We start from the raw sequence: 22796 nt of genomic DNA, 5'->3' as shown, positions 1-22796 counted from the left end.
CCCTCACATTATGTAAGTCAATTTTAAATGAATATTATTCTGTTTAATAAATTTCAGCAACAATAAAACCACATTTACAACAAAAGAAGAATGAAGCAATTGGACGACGTTACACTTATAAATGTTTTAGCGTTTGTAGACCTTGACAGTGTTGAACTAGCGACGCCCTGAGTTATTTCATTGTACCGTTGACCGCAATCAGAAGCTAGTATTTGCAAACCTCCACGAATTTCACCGTAACGAAAACGAACGTTCATCGTAATCCCGGCTAGATGGACGACGGACAGACGGAATCAATGAAAGAGTATTCCTTAAGACTGCAGACTGTCGTGCGAAATAATGTGGAATGATTTGTACTGAGTGCTCTTAATTCGCTGTTGAATGAACTGATTGTCCACGCGAAAGAACTGTTGATTGAACGTAAGTATGATACACAGCCTACACATTTCGAACTGATTAGAGGAAACACGAGAAGGTCGCACTGCGCGCTCATTAACTGATCCATAGATTTCCATTATCTGTGTGTATTTTAGTGCAGTAATGCGTATGACGCGGAACTATACGTTTGCAGTCGGAAAAAGGCGCGCTCCTGGCCACTTCGGGATGAAATGGCTCTCATCCATTTTACGCATTACAACGTCGTTCAGAGAGGCATAAATTTAGGACATGGCGCCTCAAGTAATACCTCCAACTCTGTAAGATCCATTACCGCAGAACCTGACTCCTTCCAACACTCTGTTTCGAAACGTGGCTGTGAATGCGTACCGAATTTATTTATCGTGACATTCAATTGTCCGTTACCGGTGGGGAAACAGAGTGATCCTGTGTGAAGGACAGTAGAAATCCACGTAACTTCGCCAGCATTGTATAGACCCAGAAACTTGAGACACTATAGCATAAACACATGAAGTAATACAGGCAGTGTACGAATTGAAGAGGGAAAGGCAGGGAATTTCCTCTTTTATGAACTTTTTCCCTCAACTTCTGCATTCCTGTGTTCATTCACAACCGGGAAAAAAATTTCCCTCCCCAAATTACGTTTTCGATAACTTACTTTCATTTTGACTGTCATTTGTAAATAACACCTGGATTTCAACATTAAAAAAATTTATTTTTTAATATAAAATAATGCATACCGGTGTAGAGGGTTTACCTGCCGTTTCGGAGTCGCAGTCGGGCGTGGGGTCGATTCCCGCTTGGGTTTTTTTTCGAGGTTTCCCCAACCGTAAGGCAAATGTCAGGTAATCTATGACGAATCCTCGACCTCATCTCGCCAAATACCATCTCACTATTGCCAAATTCATCGACGCTATATAACCTAGTAGTTGATACAGCTTCATTATATAACTCACTAAAAATATGTAGTATTTACATTATAAAGTATTGTTAACTAGCACATCTGACCGTGAAGCACTGAACCCTGGACTCATTTCGCTGGTATTATCACTTTCATTTCACTCAGACGCTAGATAATAACTATAGCAGTTGATAAAGTGTCGTAAAATAACCGAATAAAATGTAAAGTAGTATATTAAAACATGTTACATTTGTCCTTTTTTTTAGAAGTATGCCAGAAACACTAAGCGTTTGTTCCATAAATGTTTGTTGCTATTGTTTTCATAACACGATTTTGTAATTGATTTGTGAATTATCTAACTGGTACCTGTTAAGTCGTAAGGTAGGATACAAAAACTTATCATAGTATCAGAAATTCAGAATAACATATCAGGCGCCACACTAATTAAAATGGACGTTAAAAACAATAATAATAAACCTACATCAGTTTATTGCATATACAGTGATAGTTGGAAGACCTGAGGGAAAAAGACCTTTGGTGTGGCCGAGACGTAGACGGGAGGATAATATTAAAATGGGTTTGAGGGCTGCGAGACATGATGCTAGAGACTGGATTAATCTTGCTCAGGATAGGGACCGAAGGCGGGCTTATGTGAGGGCGGCAATAAATCTCCAGGTTCTTTAAAAGCCATTTGTAAGTAATTACATTACTTTACAACAGTAAACTCTAAAACGCAATCCTAAGACATCAATACGTTATAATTCACATAAATGCGAAAAAAATAGTCAACAAGAAATTTTTGCCCATCTATAATTTTACCAGTTCGAACACTGGACAAAGGCTGTCGCTATGGACGAGAAATGAAGGCTCCAAATTCCCTGGTGAAGTCGAATGTGGATCCAGTAGATTTGTAGTTGAAGATGTTATCACAGTAATTTATTATTATTATTATTATTATTATTATTATTATTATTATTAATAATTACTTATAGCTTTCAGAGAACCCGCAGGTTCATTGCCGCCCTCACATAAGCCCGCCATTGCTCCCTATCCTGTGCAAGATTAATACAGTCTCTATCATCATATCTCACCTCCCTCAAATCCATTTTGCTATTATCCTCCTATCTACGTCTCGGCCTCCCCAAAGGTCCTTTGCCCTCCGGTCTCCCTACTAACACTCTATATGCATTTCTGGATTCGCCCATACGTGCTACATGCCCTGCCCATCTCAAATGTCTGGATTTAATGTTCCTAATTATGTCAGGTGAAGAATACAATTCGTGCAGTTCTGTGTTGTGTAACTTTCTCCATTCTCCTGTAACTTCATCCCTCTTAGCACCAAATATTTTCCTAAGCACCTTATTTTCGAACACCCTTAGCCTCTGTTCCTCTCTCAAAGTGAGAGTCCAAGTTTCACAACCATATAGAGAACAACCGGTAATATAACTGTTTTATAAATGTAACTTTCTGATTTTTTGAAAGCAGACTAGATGACAAAAACTTCTCAACCTATATTTTATATAAATACTAAAAAGAAACAAATAAAGTTAGCTTGCCAACCAGAAATTTTTTGCCACTCTACAATTTTATCTATTCGAACATTGCACATAGGTAATTTCTATGAAACGAAGAGAGATGGCTTCAAATGTGCAACTACTAGATTTGGAGTTGGAAACGCTACTACAGTAATTTATTATTATTATTATTATTATTCATAATGTTCTGCTCAAGAGTAAGTTTTTCACTGCAAACTTAGCATTATATAATAATAATAATAATAATAATAATAATAATAATAATAATAATAATAATAATAATAATAATTTTACATCACTGTATCGTATCAATAACGCATTGTGACCGTAATGCAAATGATTTTCCTTGTCGGGAGATACATGGGGAATCGAACCGAGAGTCTCGCCATGAGCACATTTTACGCCCCGAGCTGGACTCGATCCGCCGGCCTGGTCGTCGCCCTCACAACTGTTCCTAACAGCTGCCACGGGTGAACGTTTCCTCTAAATGACCCGGATCCGAGGATGTATGTCTGCAGCGTACAGTACGTCGTAACCTCTTTCTTCTTCAGAGGTCTTCATCTCACACCACTAGATACACCCGCTGCATTCACACTGTGTTCAAAAGTGTGAACGTATGCTACTTTCCCAAGAAAATTCAGTGATTCTTTCGTATTTAATGAAAATGGTTGTTTTGAGCACCTTTGGACCTTTATTCTATAAATTATTGGACGTTTATGAGTGGCATTTCGCTAACCGATGTGAGACGGGTCCAGTTTGGAATTGGGTGTACTATAGAGCATTCCACGTTAAGAAAAAAGCATTGATTTTATGGGCCTTGCCTAGTACATTGTACAAGCTATGTGGTAGGTATGCGTTTCTATGGTAACTGGCCATTTGATAAAATAGCCCCATATGCTCAATGCTTTTTTCTTAATGTGAAATCTCAATACAGTAAAGTGAGCTGCTTCTGGGAAAGCAAGAGGAGGATAGCAATGGCAAAGGAAGCTTTCAATAGAAAGACAGAGCGTCTTCTGTGGACCATGGAAAAAGAACTAAGGAAGAGACTAGTGAAGTGCTTTGTGTGGAGTGTGGAAGAAACATGAACATTACGACGAAGTGAAGAGAAGCGACTAGAAGCATTTTAAATGTGAATATGGAGAAGAATGGAGCGTGTGAAGTGGACAGACTGAATAAGAAATGAAGCTGTATTGGAAAGAGTGGGTGAAGAAAGAATAATGCTGAAAGTGATCAGAAAGAGAAAACGAAATTTGCTGAGTTACTGGCTGAGAAGAAACTACCTACTATAGGATACACTGGAAGGAATAGTGAACGGACAGAAGAAGATATCACATGATAAACGACATTAAGATAATATCATATGCTTAGACTAACAAGTAAACATTCTCATGGGGGCAGATAAAACATTTGTTTTTTTTTTCTTCCACCATGTTAACAAAGTCAAAACAAGTGCTTATAAAAATTTGGTCACTCGAGCGCAATTACGAGAGCCGTCCACAAAGTAAGTTTACCTGATGCTGTTTACAGAAAGAAAACATAATTTCATAGGAAGATTTTTTGGAACAGATACAGCAATTGTTGAACTATTTTTCAACATAGTCCCCTCCGGATTTGAGACATTTCTCATACCGTGGGATCAACAGAGAGGTGCAGATGGCTGTCACACACTGGTTCGATCCAGACACAGGGATACAAAATTAATCCCATGTCTCAATTCCGGTGGGGAATATTTTGAAAAATAGCTCAACAATTGCTGTATCTGTTCCAATAAATCTTTCCATGAAATTGTGTTTTATTTCTGTAAACGGTCCCATGGAAACTTACTTTCTTCACGGCCCTCGTAATTGCGCTCGAGTGGCCGAAATTGTATAAGCACTTGTTTTGACATTATTATTTTTTATTCTACTTGGTTATTTAACGACGCTGTATCAACTACGAGGTTATTTAGCGTCGATGAGATTGGTGTTGGTGAGATATTTGGCGAGATGAGGCCGAGGATTCGCCATAGATTACCTAACATTTGCCTTACGGTTAGGGAAAACCTCGGAAAAAACTCAATCAGGTAATCAACCCAAGCGGGAATCGAACCCGCACCCGATCGCAACTCCGGATCAGTAGACAAGCGCCTTAGCCGACAGAGCTACACCGGTGGCTTTTGACATTATTAAAATGAAAGAAAAGATAAATAACTTTCTTATCTGCCCCTATGGGAATGTTTTCTTTGTAAGAGGAAGGTAGAAAATAGTCCAGATTGGAGAATGCTGGGTTTGCAGTGAAAGACCTGCCTTTGGGCAAAACACTCACTCACTCATTTTCTGTAAGTATTCATATTCTTCATCATTCCATTGGTCTAGCTCTGGATTGCAATGGACGAACAAATCTGTGGTCCTCGATTGGTGAAGAAGGCAGACTCAACTTTCTGAACACCCTGTTTTCTCATTTTTCGTACATATTTAGTTTTGGAAACAATCCAATGAAAGCGCCTACACAGTGAAAGCCAAGGAAAATGTTAATCTCGAACGAGTTGTAGAAAGAGTATAATGACCCTGGGGACTGGCACATCCTGTGCAATGTCCCTAAAAGATTGCTTCGACCTCACACCGCGTCGATAGCGAGGAAACCAAATGAACAAGCATAACACTCCGCTTCCTGCTGCAATTAATCATCCCGTCCGCCATCTGGTAGCGCTTATTGAAACCAGCATTATCAGTAATGCATTTTCTATTGTGCGGCCAGCAATTGTGGTAGAGTATATCATTGACAGATCGGCTGGGAGAACACTGCCCACTTCATTCAAGCGAACGCGTTGCCATAGCGATACGAGGCAGGGAAATGCAGTTCGGCATTCAGAATTAGTTTACATACAACACTGCGAAATCACCCGCCGTAATTTTTAATCCCATCAGAACTCTAATACAATGTGTGTATTCGAAACGTGTCCTATTTGACCATGGAGACTACGATACTACTAATATTCACAACTACTTAGTCCAGCCGTGGCGAAAATGTGACTCACGAGCACACTGTGGCTCGCAATGGTAGCTATGCATTTCTCTTGCTTCCTACTTCCGCCAACCCCCACCCCCTCACTCACTGGAGTCAAACTCCGTTCCATTTGTATTTGTCTCTGACCTGCGAGTGGCGTATCGTCGCAATGTCTCTCTCGAAACCATGTACCTCTATAAAAACGAAAGTTTCAAGTAGGGTGGGAGGACGCATTTTTTTGCTGCCAATATGGTGAGAATATTAAATGTATGATTTGTTCACAAGTATTACGAGGAAAACGGTTGTATAACATAAAATGACATTATACTGCATGTTACTGATGAAACATTAAAAGGTTAAGTATTATTATTATTATTATTATTATTATTATTATTACTATTACCTCTGTACGTCGATCCTTTTTCAACAGATGTACGAATAATGCGGTTAGATCTTCAATTTAAGCTCACAGATTTACTATGTGATGTTAAATGAAAGCTAGATGTAAGGACTTGACAAATGTTGAACTTTCAAATCTTTGCCAAAAAATAAATATCCGAAGCTTCGTTCTTTCGCTTGCTCTGTTGAAGCCATGTTCGCTACAACTTACGTTTGTGAAAAATTATTTTCAACAATGAAAATAGTAAAAACCAAATTTAGATCACGACTGACAGACAAATACCTTCGTGATCAACTACGACTGGCAGTAAGTGACATAATTCCTGATTTTGAAACTTTGTCGCAGAGACATTCTGAAGACAGTTAATTTTAGGTTGTGTTAATGTGTCCTATGTTTCATTGTTCATTTCTTTCTTCGTTACACGTACTAAACATTAGTTTGTAGCCTTATAATTTAACGGTCTTACTAATAAAAACTCTATACACAGACGTTTAACTGTGTTATACTTATACAATGAGTAGCTCGTTTATAAGTCGTGTGTAAATTCCTTACTAATAATCACTACATACGTCGTGTATAACAGTATAACTGTTACACAGCTACGTCATAGTTTCGTCATTACTTCGTTACGAAAGGTAATAGAATATCTGAGGTTCTCTACTGGATCCGGTAGAGCGCTGTAGTGTGGCGTGTTAAGTATCGATAGTACAACTGGCTCTGATCGATTACCATACTATATTTTGGTCAAAGAGTACAAGCTACAGCAACATTATTCTACTTATTCTGTGCTCTTTGGTGTGCTTTTCTGTGGTTACAAGGCATCCATCATCATAAAATGACAGTCGATACGAACAGCTGTTAGAGGGGCGGCCATTTTTTCTCTATATACAACGCTTAAACAAGGGGTTTCGTCTATATAACCACAACAAAGCAATTCCCATTGTATAGTTACAGATTGTTTACACATCCATCGCTTATGCATGGTTTATTAGTAACGTTTTCTGTCTCAACTCTGCATAAGTCTGGTATAAAAATAATACACGGTTTATTAGTAAGACCGTATAAAATTATATTTAAGTGCTTGAAGTAAGGAAAATGAAAATCCGTTAATAACCAGACAGTTGCTTCACTTCCCCTTCGGGTGTCCGCCTCCCTCCATAGGTGCTATGCACGTTGCAGGTTACACAGTGGCTCGGCGCACGATCACATTTTCGCCACGGCTGACTTAGTCAATCTACAAAGTACAATGGGAATTTATTTTGACGTTGAAAAAATATGTTTCGCGACTTTTTAAAGCTGTTAGAATGGTTTGCTGTATGGGAAGGGATAGATATGTGACAGAAGGCTGAGGACAACGAACGAATCCGTTCCTACACCCAAGGGTAGTCAGCGTAAATACATGAGAACTTAATCTAGTTGGAAGATGTTATCTACGTAAAGATTGCCAGTTGTTTGCCTCATTGGATGAAGGCAAGATTGTCTCTATGGAGGAAATGTCACGTCCCATAACTTGTCCGTCACTCTGAAAATTCTCCGCTTCGCAAGCGACATAACAGCGAATTTCTATTCATGGACAAAGTGGGTTGTCACCCATCACACTTCTGACTGTACTGTGTAGATAGACTGCGTTATAAACTCCAGCCTCATGAAATGCGACTGATAGCGGGTTGGAAATAACGACATCTCTTTTTTCTGATTGCAGTTCTTGTAGTTGCCATTTATCATGTATCTGAGGGCCGTGGGTCGTAACTAAGCGAAGGATATTTAAGGGCAATTCAGGTGTAAACTACAGGTTACAGATACAGTCTTCCAGGAAACTTAAATGCACCATATTTTTTTATAGCGATTTGTCATAAAATTTTAGACAATTTAGAGTGGCAACACGAGACCTTTTCCATTTGAAATTCCAAATTTGTACCTAATATGACTGCTTTCAAGATGCCGGAGCGTTACAGTTATGTAAATATGTAATTGGTTGATTATTGATGTTACAGTAAATGGGAACAGCTAATTTATCTAAGATACAGTATCAAACATATAATAAAGTGATTCAATACTTTTGAATCATCCTGTATTTACATAGCAAGAAACGGAAGGAGAAAGAAAAAAGAAGAAACGGAAAAAAATTAATACGTAAAAGAAAACAAAAGTAATTTATAAAAAATATTTAATGCAAGGAAAAGGAGAGAAAAAAGGAGTAAAGAAAGAAACAAATGAAACAAGAAAGAAACAAAGGAAGAAAGGAGGAAACAAAAGAAGAAAGAAATAAACAAAACACGGAAGAAACAATGATTAAAAAGCCAAAGAAAGAAATGACGAATAAATTAAAGAAACAAGAAAATAAGAAAGAAATAAGAAAAGAGAAAAGAAACAAACACAGAAAAGAAGAAAACGGACAGAAAGAGAAAAGAAACAAAGAAGGAGAGAAATAAATAAATAAATAAAGAAACTAATATAAATGGAGAAAAAAGGAAGGAAGAAAGCAGCAGAGAAATCAAGAAACAAAGAAAGAAACAAACCAAGAATGGAACAAAGAAAAAACAAAGAAACGAAAAAAGAAGAAAGAAAGGAACAAAGAAAGAACAAAGAAACGAAAAAAAGAAGGAACAAAGGAACAAAGAAAGAACAAAGAAACAAAGAAACGAAAGAAAGAAGAAAGAAATGAACAAAGAAAGAACAAAAACAAAGAAACGAAGAAAGAACAAATAAACAAAGAAACGAGAAAAGAAGAAAGGAACAAAAAAGAAAAAAGAAACGAAAAAAAAGAAAGAAAGGAACAAAGAAAGAACAAAAACAAAGAAATGAAGAAAGAACAAATAAACAAAGAAACGAAAAAAGAAGAAAGGAACAAAGAAGAAAGAAACGAAAGAAAGAAGAAAGGAAGGAACAAAGAAAGAACACAAACAAAGAAACGAAGAAAGAACAAATAAACAAAGAAATGAAAAAAGAAGAAAGGAACAAAGAAAGAAGAAAGAAACGAAAAAAGAAGAAAGAAAGGAACAAAGAAAGGACAAAGAAACGAAAAAGAAGAAAGGAAACAAAGAAACGAAAAAAAGAAGAAAGAAAGGAATAAAGAAAGAACAAAAACAAAGAAAAGAAGAAAGAAAGAACAAAGAAACGAAAAAAGAAGAAAGAAAGGAACAAAGAAAGAAACAAATAAACGAAAAAAAGAAGAAAGAAAGGAATAAAGAAAAAACAAAAATAAAGAAACGAAGAAAGAGTAAATAAACAAAGAAACGAAAAAACGAAGACAGAAAGGAAGAAAGCAGCAGAGAAAGAGAGGAACAAAGAAAGGAACGAAGAGACAAAGATTAAAGAAACGAAGGCAAAGAAAGAAAGAAACAAGAAAGAAGCAAAGAAAGAAACGAAGATTAAAGAAGGCAAAGAAAGAAACAAGAAAGAGCCAAAAAAACGAAGAAACAAAGATTAAAGAAACGAAAGCAAAGAAAGAAATAGGAAAGAGCAAAAAAATGAAGAAACAAAGATTAAAGAAACGAAGGCAAAGAAAGAAAGAAACAAAGAAGCAAAGAAAGAAACGAAGAAAGAAAGATTAAACAAACGAAGTAAGAAATAAATAAAGAAACAAAGAGAGAAAGACAGAGAGAAACTAAGAAAAAAGTGGAAAGAAAGGGAGAAAGAAAAGAAAGAAACAAAGAAATGAAGGAAGAAAGAAAGAAACAACGAAAGAAAGTAAGAAAGAATCAAAGAATAAAACAGAGGAAAAAGACAGAGAAAAAAAGAAAGAAGAAAGAGACAAGGAAAGAAAGGAAGAAAAAACAAAGCAAGGAAGAAATCAAGAAACAAGGAAAGGAAGGAGGAGAGAAACAAAGAAAGGAAGAAACAAAGAAAGAAAGGAAGAAACAAGGAAAGAAAAAATAAATTAGAGAAAGAAAGAAAGAAATAAAGGAAGGAAAACCAAAGAAAGGAAGAGCCTTACCTTCGGACGTGGGGCTGGAGGGCTGGGCGTCGTCGGGGAACTGCACGTGCTTGATGCTGGGCCGGTGCGCCGGCACCTCCAGCTGCTGTAGCGGCGCCGGCGTGCGGCTGGGGTCGTCGGGCAGCAGCAGCGTGGAGTGCGGCGCCGTCGGGCTCTGCGTGGTCTCGTGGTACGTGGCCGGCCGGCGCGTGCTCAGGCAGCTGGTGGCCGTCACGCGCGGCGCGTACCGCACCTGCGGCGCCTGCAACACAATTATGCGTATGGTTGTTATTAAGTATGTAACGTGCTATACATCATTTGATAGAGAAACTTTCAAACATTCAACATTTTAGATTCGGAAAGTGTTATTTCTGTTGCCATGGGAGATACTGATGAAAAATGGCAACTCACAACATGCTTTCGAAAAAAAAAATGCGTAACTGTGGTAACAAAAGTTGTTTTGTAGATATATGACTAGCCTACTAACGATATCATTGGGTTGGACGTGCTACCGCTGATCTCGTCTTTCGTCCTTGGTCTCCAAGGTCACCAGACTTGACAACATGTGACTTCTTATTTTTTTTTTAGAGATATGAGGCATATCTCTCCAAAATACTGATCATTGCTGCGACTGCATCCGTAAACAGAAAATGTTGGAGAGTGTGTGGCAAAATTTGAGTATAGTGTTCATGTGTGCCTTTTTATTTTATTTTTTTATTTTATTGGGTTATTTTACGACGCTGTATCAACATCTAGGTTATTTAGCGTCTGAATGAAATGAAGGTGATAATGCCGGTGAAATGAGTCCGGGGTCCAGCACCGAAAGTTACCCAGCATTTGCTCGTATTGGGTCGAGGGAAAACCCCGGAAAAACCTCAACCAGGTAACTTGCCCCGACCGGGATTTGAACCCGGGCCACCTAGTTTCGCAGCCAGACGCGCTGACCGTTACTCCACAGGTGTGGACTCGTGTGTGCCGTGTGACAAGCGGTTGTCACATTGAGTGCTTATAACGCGCCAATAGAAGCTCTTAAATAAATTATAGGCACAAAGTTACTGTATCATTAATACTTATTTCATAATAATTATATGAAAGTGTTATCATAATTTTTAACACGCTGTACGTTATGTATGTATGTATGTATGTATGTATGTATGTATGTATGTATGTATGTATGTATGTATGTATGTATGTATGTATGTATGTTATGGACAGTAAGTTAGCTGAAAGCTAAGCGCGTTCCTTAATGTAGTGCAGTGCACATTGCTCCAGTACGTACCTTCCGCCTCATGAAGGCGGCGTTCTCAGCCGTGCCCCGACCAGCTTTGTACTCCTGGTACTGCGATATCACGCACAGCAGCGAGTACACCTGCAACAAACATTGTGATATAACGAACGCTGAAATGTCGGCGTAGGCCTAAACATCAGGCCATATTTTGAACTTTTACTTTATTTTATTTTTAATTGTATTCAAGAAATGAAGCTGTGTTGGAAAGAGTGGGTGAAGAAAGAATGATGCTGAAACTGATCAGGAAGAGGAAAAGGAATTGGCTGGGTCCCTGGTTGAGAAGTAACTGCCTACTGAAGGATGCACTGGAAGTAGTGGTGAACGGGAGAAGAGTTCGGGGCAGAAGAAGATAGATGATAGACGACATTAAGATATATGGATCATATGCGGGGACTAAGAGGAAAGCAGAAAATACGAAAGATTGGAGAATGCTGGATTTGCAGTGAAAGACCTGTCTTTGGGCAGAACACTAAGTATGAATGAATGAGTTTAGCGTCCATGTCAAAGCGGAACTGAATAACATTAATTTTTAAATATATTCATCCTCCCCATGCATTATAATAAATTTTTCCAAGTAGGTTATGTATACTGGGTGTTCAGTTCAAAATGTGTCTTGGCTCGCTGTATGCCGTCATGTGGCTAGCTGATGAGCCTAGAGAATTCAATCTTCCTACACTTCCGCAGCTCAGGTGTATAATCTAAGAGGCAGAGAAGTTGGATAACAAATACGGCGTTCATTCTGAAGAGTACGTACCGATACGTACGGTAACGCCGGTAGTGGCAGGAATGTGAACTGTTTGGAAATACGTACTGTCGGGATATGGGGAGAGGGTTAAGACGATTACTTACGTATTTGTTGACATTAACTTCGACGGTCAACATGGACACGGAGCATTTGATTTGTGTTGTGGAATGTTACCGTACGCAACCGATGATAACAAATACCCTGCGTACGACTTGCCGGCGCAAAACACAGTTCGAAAGAGGTTATGGTAGCACACAGACCGTACAGACCGCCATCTGTTGCTACGACGTTCAAGTTATACCGTACACGTTCTCAAGTTCAGATTGAAGAACGCCTTAAATAATAGGCAACTTCTCTAACATATAAGTTGAAACTCGCTTCAAATCGGTGACCCAACAACAGTGACGTCATGACACACTTTGAAATGAACACCCAGTATAAGAGTATGCAAACTCTCTTTGAGTAAAGGGATGAACTTCTCCACGTTCTTGGGTTTATCGGATACGACGTAAGCATTGCCATGTCAACCGATGTTGAACAACGTCACTGTAATTTCCATTGTGCAATATCTTTTAATTTTTTATATTAATGTAGGTCAAAGATAGACGTTTCAGTAAAAAATGTTTATTTACGTAACATAAATTTACGATATGGTGATCCAATTTTACTTCCCTCTAAAGGAAAATCATGGTAAGAATGTTTATAGCCTTTGGTGAGCAATAGGTCACCAGAAAGACTGTGACATAGGCAAGTTTGTAAGTAAAATACAGGGTGTAACAGGACCTAACAGACAAACTTTGAGGAATGATAAGTCATACGAAAAGGACAAATTTTTGTTTTTGCTCGGCGACACTTTTTTAAGGAGCTATTCATTCGAAAAGTCAAATGTCTAGTTATTTTTTGTACAGAATGATTTTTAATTTTTCATGCATTTTCTGACATTTACAAAAGCTGTTAAATTACATGCCCTGTAAGTTATAGTACCTCATTACATTTTCGCAGAATTCATCATCCAACTCTGTCAAGCATGGCAGTGTTGTGTTGGATTTGTTGGATGATAAGACGGACTGAAGATGTACCACAGATCAATAACAAACTACAGCAGTGTACAGACATGGTAAGGTCTTTAGGCGCAAATTTATGCAACATGCGCTTCTAAAAGGACGCATAACACATGAAGGACGTGTCATCGGGCATATCGTTGTTGATTTTATGAAACTTCCTACAGAAAATAATTTTTCAGATGGAAAAAAAAATATTAATAGGCCTACACTGATCCTCGATGATCTCATTTATGTTCAAAAACTTTTTCTACCGAATTGTTTCATATTTTTATGTACCCTCATTTATTTTGAATTAATTTTTTCTTCATCTTGAAAAATTATGCTGTGTACTGTCACAACAAGGTTTCATGAAATCAACGATGATATGTTCCTTAACAAAAACGGTCCTCTCATTCCTTAAAGTTTGTCGGCAAGATTGTTACACCCTGTATAATCGCTAAACGGCCATTATATTTTGTCCGTGAAGTATGTCATACAAATGAACTTAATCACCCGTAAAAATACATAACTTTCGGCTTGGTTTGAACCCACGAACCCCAGAGTCTAATGCAAAGCATGCTGGCTACTGTACCAAAGAGGATGACTGTACATCCAACCGTGAGTGGGTCAAGACCGTTATCTGGACTCGAAGTACATTTCTAGGGCTGAAAACGGTGTGTATAATAGCGAGTGGCTCAAATAACTACATGAGAATATTTTGCGCAAGGGTGCCACTCCAACGCAGCAGCAAATTATATCCACGTGGCTGTACTAGAGTCCACATATTCTGCTCGTTAAGTTGGTAGCGCTGCATTACAGGATTATGAACGGCGCGCCTCGGAGCTTGCTAATTGTGCGGTAATTGGATGAATGGAAACTCAGAGCGGCGAGGGAGCATTGTACAGCGATTAAGAGAGAGGGCGACCTTACTGCAACGGGGTCAAGTTGGCACAGCAACACTGGCAAAAGAATTTGACGATTCCTTATGCGAGTGTTAGTCTTATTCTAGCAACTACAAATAGCTAACATATGCTATGTTAACGCTACGTAATGGTAATTTTTAACATTGATTTGTTGTAGTTAATAATACACGTACAATGAAATTTAACAGCGATTTGTTTTGTCAATTTTATTATCCTGATTTCGTATTCTAGCAACTAGATATAGTTAACATAATATTTAATTTGCATAATAAGACTGACTCTAAGATTGAATAATTAATAACGCACATAAAATGAACTTATCAGCGATTTGTTTTTGTCAATTTTATTATCGTAATTTCGTATCCTAGCAACCACAAATAGCTAACATAGTCTGTGTAAAAGCCTCACAAAAGAGTGACTTAATGGTTTAATTTCAATTAATAACGCACATAAAATGAACTTATCAGCGATTTGTTTTTGTCAATTTTATTATCGTAATTTCGTATCCTAGCAACCACGAATAGCTGACATAGTCTGTGCAAAAGCCTCACAAAAGAGCGACTTAATGGTTCAATTTCAATTAATAACGCACATAAAATGAACTTATCAGCGATTTGTTTTTGTCAATTTTATTATCGTAATTTCGTATCCTAGCAACCACAAATAGCTAACATAGTCTGTGTAAAAGCCTCACAAAAGAGTGACTTAATGGTTTAATTTCAATTAATAACGCACATAAAATGAACTTATCAGCGAGTTGTTTTTGTCAATTTTGTTATCGTAATTTCGTATCCTAGCAACCACAAATAGCTGACATAGTCTGTGTAAAACCCTTACAAAAGAATGACTTTATGGTTCAATTTCAATTAATAACGCACATAAAATAAATATAACAGCACTTTATTTATGTATTTTTCAATTTTATCACGAAAGGATTAAATCAACTGTCAAACTCCATGACCCCACCGGGAATCTAACCCGCGACCAGCTTGTAGCGTAACTCCTTAACAGTGACGCTACCAAGCGCCCCTAAAATTTGTTGCAGGTTCCAATATATAAATATTAATACGGGATATAATTTGAAAACGCGTTTATGTCACATCTGTATATTTCATAATATTTTCTAAATCACTAGTATAATACTGATTTATTTCCGACAACTTTTGTAATAATATTTTACGGTAAAAGTAAAATTCATCCCCATTAGAAGTCCTGGAGACCTACAGAGCAGCAGGAGGTTAAGGTTTCCACCTGTACAGAAAATAGGCATTAATCGCAATAGGGATGTCAACCCTACGTTATCACCGCTTTAATCCCCAATTCCTTCTGAGACACCCTGTATAATGGTGGAACTAAAAATTATAACGTTAGCAGTAAGCTTAATATTTCATACTCTTTTTGTAATCCGTTGGTGGATTAAATAAATGTAGGTCCTTTTAATTTTTGAAAATAATAATAATGATAATAATAATAATAATAATAATAAGAGTAATAATAATAGTAACAATAATAACAATAGTAAGGATAATAATAATAATAGTAACAATAATAATAATTATAATAATAATTACAGTAATAATAATAATAACAATAACAACAATAACCATAATAAATGCATATAGAGTGTTAGTTGGGAAACCGGAAGGAAAAAGACCTTTGGGGATGCCGAGACGTAGGTGGGAGGATAATATTAAAATGGATTTGAGGGAGGTGGGATATGATGATAGAGAATGGATTAATCTTGCACAGGATAGGGACGGATGGCGGGCTTATGTGAGGGCGGCAATGAACCTCCGGGTTCTCTAAACGCCATTTATAAGTAAGTTTGTAAGTAAACATAATAATAATAATAATAATAATAATAATAATAATACCGTAATAATAAAGGTAAAAGGTACGTAATATGCCATGAAGGTACTTGGGGGGCATGGAGGTAGAGCCCCATGCTTTCCATGACTTCGGCACTAGAATGAGGTGGTGTGGTCGGCACCACGCTCTGACCGCCTTTTACCTCCGGGAAAGACCCGGTACTCAATTTTATAGGAGGCTGAGTGAACCTCGGGGCCGTTCTGAAAGTTTGGCAACGAGAAAAAAATCCTATCACCACCTGGGATCGAACCCCGGACCTTCCAGTCCGTAGCCAGCTGCTCTACCAACTGCTATCCGGCCGTCAATAATAATAATAATAATAATAATAATAATAATAATAATAATAATGTACTCGGTAGTCTAGTGTTTTTCATGCTTGTTTCTATAGCAACGTAAATAAGTTCTTATTCTGCCGATTACATGAATTTTTCTGACGAAAATATACGTAGGCTTACAGCCTGAAGTCCACTATCACTATCTTGTTAACGAGAAAAAGGATCTAGGCACATTAATATCATAGTAATGTGAACTCTGTGTCGGCGCTTGGTTCATCCGTTGCCATGAAGGACTGTGCACTGCCCTGACCAAGGTGTGACCGCGTCGCTACGGCCATAAAGATTCGTATCGAGAATTAAATTACGTGTCTGCAGTGCGGGCATCTACCCCGACGCCCGGGGCTCGTATCCTTCCTGTATAGCTGTGCAGACAGACAAAGATCAGCTTACGAAGCAGATTTTCTCCAGATACTTCTCTGACGAATGGAATGGAGACCAGCAACTACGTTTTCCGAGTTCTTAAGGGGAAGATGCAAATGAAAATGGTAAAAATTCAGTCTATTTTTAAGCTTTTTCTATTTTATTCTCTGATGTTTAAAAATTAGGTTGCAATATTTTATTTCAAAATCCCATGGGGAAGTGCTCAAAAATAATTATTAAATGCCATAGACCATACCACACTTTCTTATAATCCTAAATTTTACGCTCCATTATCAAAAAATAGTAAACAATTCAATTTTTTTTATTTTGATATTTTATTGTCTGGTGTTTAAAGATCAGCCCACCAATATTTTATTTCGAAATTCCATTACAAGTACCCCAAAATAATTATCGAAGATCATGGTGCTACGTCATAATCCTAAATTTTACGCTTCATTTTCCGAAAATTACATTTTTTTAAAAGTACCCATAACTCAGAAACTAACATATGGATTTTGCTGAAATTTTGATCACTTGCTTAAGTTCATAAAATACCTTTTTTAAGTATCAGGAAAATCTTCATAGCTGGTATATCTTTCAATTAGCACAAAATTTATTGTTGCGGATAAAAATAAATTTTGAAAAATTATTTTAAAAATCATACAAGCTAACCCAAGTGTCATACAAAAAAATCATGACAAGCAATTACTTGGCCGTATATCAGGTAAGAGTGTACAAAATTTCATTTAGTTATTATCACTGGGTTTTGTAAAAATGGTGAATGAATAAAATGAAAATTAATAAAACACTTTAAGTCACTCTTGCTCAATTTTGGCAATCTGTTGCACTTTCTTATCTCCTCTTAAACATGAAATGTCACAAAAGGGTTTGTGTAGGCCTACTGGAATTAAAATTTTTCTGGAGTTTCGTTTTCTCTTCACTAAACAAAAAATGAAACTGCATCCCTCATATAGTGGTCAACAATTAATTTTCAGAAGTAACTACTATGTTAACTGATATCGCATTATGACACATGGCACAAGCCGCTCTCATTTGGTGGAAATGTAAGTCTACAATATTTCCTGGCTGTAGATGTCTCTGCGGCCTCGTGATGGTTATGTTGTGTCGGCCATTTACAGAATTAGGGCTTTAATGGCGCCAAGATTAAGGAGTAGCTATGGCAACCGCTGGCATGGTGACGTGCGAAAGTTGAACATCTAGGGAGTACGCACGCACATAGGCTTCATGAAGGCCTGGTCCTGGTTACTGTGTTCACCACGGGATCAGATGTTCGCTGATCGAAACTTGGTGGAAGTCGATAGAAATCTTATCTGATCTGAACATCTTTGGAACCAACCGATCACACCTTCGAGCCAATCACTAGCTAGTTAAAGAAAAAATATGTAAACAATAATAATAATAATATTAATAGTAATAATAATAATAATAATAATAAACTTGCAAAGAACTTAATAGATAAAGGTATCAACAAATTAAAATCCGATAAATATTAAGAAAAAATAAACGGATAACCAAATAACTAATAAACAAAAGAAAGTAAAGACACATGGGAAATTGGATTAAAGAAGTAAAATAAGATATAATATTATGACGAAAAACACTGCTGAAGAAACAAAAGAATAGGGGCGTGAATGAAAATATAAAGAAACAAAAGAGGATGAAAACATATACAAAATGCAATTACGTCACCCGACTAAGGAATAACATTGCATAGAAAACGATAAACTACTAAAAACAAATGAATAAAAGCATGATCTAGTGAAATAAAGAAACAATTAATAAAAAACAAAAGAGGATGAAAACATATACAAAATGCAATTACGTGACCCGACTAAGAAATAACATTGCATAGAAAACGGTAAACTACTAAAAGCAAATGAATAAAGATATGATCTAGTGAAATAAAGAAACAATTAATAAAAAACAAAAGAGGATGAAAACATATACAAAATGCAATTACGTGACCCGACTAAGAAATAACATTGCATAGAAAACGGTAAACTACTAAAAGCAAATGAATAAAGATATGATCTAGTGAAATAAAGAAACAATTAATAAAAAACAAAAGAGGATGAAAACATATACAAAATGCAATTACGTGACCCGACTAAGAAATAACATTGCATAGAAAACGGTAAACTACTAAAAGCAAATGAATAAAGATATGATCTAGTGAAATAAAGAAACAATTAATAAAAAACAAAAGAGGATGAAAACATATACAAAATCCAATTACGTGACCCGACTATGGAATAACATTGCATAGAAAACGATGAACTACTAAAAACAAATGAATAAAGATATAATCTAGTGAAATAAAGAAACAATTAATAAAAAACAAAAGAGGATGAAAACATATACAAAATCCAATTACGTGACCCGACTATGGAATAACATTGCATAGAAAACGGTGAACTACAAAAACAAATGAATAAAGATATAATCTAGTGAAATAAAGAAACAATTAATAAAAAACAAAAGAGGATGAAAACATATACAAAATCCAATTACGTGACCCGACTATGGAATAACATTGCATAGAAAACGATGAACTACTAAAAACAAATGAATAAAGATATGATCTAGTGAAATAAAGAAACAATTAATAAAAAACAAAAGAGGATGAAAACATATACAAAATGCAATTACGTCACCCGACTATGGAATAACATTGCATAGAAAACGATGAACTACTAAAAACAAATGAATAAAGATATGATCTAGTGAAATAAAGAAACAATTAATAAAAAACAAAAGAGGATGAAAACATATACAAAATCCAATTACGTGACCCGACTATGGAATAACATTGCATAGAAAACGGTGAACTACAAAAACAAATGAATAAAGATATAATCTAGTGAAATAAAGAAACAATTAATAAAAAACAAAAGAGGATGAAAACATATACAAAATCCAATTACGTGACCCGACTATGGAATAACATTGCATAGAAAACGATGAACTACTAAAAACAAATGAATAATGATATGATCTAGTGAAATAAAGAAACAATTAATAAAAAACAAAAGAGGATGAAAACATATACAAAATCCAATTACGTGACCCGACTATGGAATAACATTGCATAGAAAACGATGAACTACTAAAAACAAATGAATAAAGATATAATCTAGTGAAATAAAGAAACAATTAATAAAAAACAAAAGAGGATGAAAACATATACAAAATCCAATTACGTGACCCGACTATGGAATAACATTGCATAGAAAACGGTAAACTACTAAAAGCAAATGAATAAAGATATGATCTAGTGAAATAAAGAAACAATTAATAAAAAACAAAAGAGGATGAAAACATATACAAAATCCAATTACGTGACCCGACTATGGAATAACATTGCATAGAAAACGGTGAACTACAAAAACAAATGAATAAAGATATAATCTAGTGAAATAAAGAAACAATTAATAAAAAACAAAAGAGGATGAAAACATATACAAAATCCAATTACGTGACCCGACTATGGAATAACATTGCATAGAAAACGGTGAACTACAAAAACAAATGAATAAAGATATAATCTAGTGAAATAAAGAAACAATTAATAAAAAACAAAAGAGGATGAAAACATATACAAAATCCAATTACGTGACCCGACTATGGAATAACATTGCATAGAAAACGATGAACTACTAAAAACAAATGAATAAAGATATGATCTAGTGAAATAAAGAAACAATTAATAAAAAACAAAAGAGGATGAAAACATATACAAAATCCAATTACGTGACCCGACTATGGAATAACATTGCATAGAAAACGGTGAACTACAAAAACAAATGAATAAAGATATAATCTAGTGAAATAAAGAAACAATTAATAAAAAACAAAAGAGGATGAAAACATATACAAAATCCAATTACGTGACCCGACTATGGAATAACATTGCATAGAAAACGATGAACTACTAAAAACAAATGAATAATGATATGATCTAGTGAAATAAAGAAACAATTAATAAAAAACAAAAGAGGATGAAAACATATACAAAATCCAATTACGTGACCCGACTATGGAATAACATTGCATAGAAAACGATGAACTACTAAAAACAAATGAATAAAGATATAATCTAGTGAAATAAAGAAACAATTAATAAAAAACAAAAGAGGATGAAAACATATACAAAATCCAATTACGTGACCCGACTATGGAATAACATTGCATAGAAAACGATGAAATACTAAAAACAAATGAATAAAGATATAATCTAGTGAAATAAAGAAACAATTAATAAAAAACAAAAGAGGATGAAAACATATACAAAATCCAATTACGTGACCCGACTATGGAATAACATTGCATAGAAAACGATGAACTACTAAAAACAAATGAATAAAGATATAATCTAGTGAAATAAAGAAACAATTAATAAAAAACAAAAGAGGATGAAAACATATACAAAATCCAATTACGTGACCCGACTATGGAATAACATTGCATAGAAAACGATGAACTACTAAAAACAAATGAATAAAGATACGATCTAGTGAAATAAAGAAACAATTAATAAAAAACAAAAGAGGATGAAAACATATACAAAATCCAATTACGTGACCCGACTATGGAATAACACTGCATAGAAAACGATGAACTACTAAAAACAAATGAATAAAGATATAATCTAGTGAAATAAAGAAACAATTAATAAAAAACAAAAGAGGATGAAAACATATACAAAATCCAATTACGTGACCCGACTATGGAATAACATTGCATAGAAAACGGTAAACTACTAAAAGCAAATGAATAAAGATACGATCTAGTGAAATAAAGAAACAATTAATAAAAAACAAAAGAGGATGAAAACATATACAAAATCCAATTACGTGACCCGACTATGGAATAACATTGCATAGAAAACGATGAACTACTAAAAACAAATGAATAAAGATATGATCTAGTGAAATAAAGAAACAATTAATAAAAAACAAAAGAGGATGAAAACATATACAAAATGCAATTACGTCACCCGACTATGGAATAACATTGCATAGAAAACGATGAACTACTAAAAACAAATGAATAAAGATATAATCTAGTGAAATAAAGAAACAATTAATAAAAAACAAAAGAGGATGAAAACATATACAAAATCCAATTACGTGACCCGACTATGGAATAACATTGCATAGAAAACGATGAACTACTAAAAACAAATGAATAAAGATATAATCTAGTGAAATAAAGAAACAATTAATAAAAAACAAAAGAGGATGAAAACATATACAAAATCCAATTACGTGACCCGACTATGGAATAACATTGCATAGAAAACGATGAACTACTAAAAACAAATGAATAAAGATATAATCTAGTGAAATAAAGAAACAATTAATAAAAAACAAAAGAGGATGAAAACATATACAAAATCCAATTACGTGACCCGACTATGGAATAACATTGCATAGAAAACGGTAAACTACTAAAAGCAAATGAATAAAGATACGATCTAGTGAAATAAAGAAACAATTAATAAAAAACAAAAGAGGATGAAAACATATACAAAATCCAATTACGTGACCCGACTATGGAATAACATTGCATAGAAAACGATGAACTACTAAAAACAAATGAATAAAGATATAATCTAGTGAAATAAAGAAACAATTAATAAAAAACAAAAGAGGATGAAAACATATACAAAATCCAATTACGTGACCCGACTATGGAATAACATTGCATAGAAAACGGTAAACTAGTAAAAGCAAATGAATAAAGATATGATCTAGTGAAATAAAGAAACAATTAATAAAAAACAAAAGAGGATGAAAACATATACAAAATCCAATTACGTGACCCGACTATGGAATAACATTGCATAGAAAACGATGAACTACTAAAAACAAATGAATAAAGATATAATCTAGTGAAATAAAGAAACAATTAATAAAAAACAAAAGAGGATGAAAACATATACAAAATGCAATTACGTCACCCGACTATGGAATAACATTGCATAGAAAACGATGAACTACTAAAAACAAATGAATAAAGACATGATCTAGTGAAATAAAGAAAGAATTAATAAAAAACAAAAGAGAATGAAAACATA

At 35.3% G+C, this 22796-nt stretch overlaps 1 protein-coding gene across 1 annotated transcript in view; it reads right to left on the bottom strand.

Annotated features, from left to right (window-relative positions):
• Positions 1 to 22796, bottom strand: part of LOC138702854 (uncharacterized) — a 571430-nt gene that overhangs the window by 35339 nt on the left and 513295 nt on the right. The window contains exons 6-7 of the mRNA XM_069830203.1: positions 11413 to 11502; positions 10155 to 10395 (exon numbers count right to left, since the gene is read on the bottom strand). Of these exons, the coding sequence (XP_069686304.1) occupies positions 10155 to 10395; positions 11413 to 11502 (331 nt within the window). The remainder of the gene's footprint in view (positions 1 to 10154; positions 10396 to 11412; positions 11503 to 22796) is intronic.

Source organism: Periplaneta americana, chromosome 7, assembly GCF_040183065.1.
Source record: "Periplaneta americana isolate PAMFEO1 chromosome 7, P.americana_PAMFEO1_priV1, whole genome shotgun sequence".
Classification (NCBI taxonomy): Eukaryota; Metazoa; Arthropoda; class Insecta; order Blattodea; family Blattidae; genus Periplaneta; species Periplaneta americana.
Note: the sequence above shows the minus strand (reverse complement) of the source record. Positions and strands in the feature narration are given on the sequence as shown.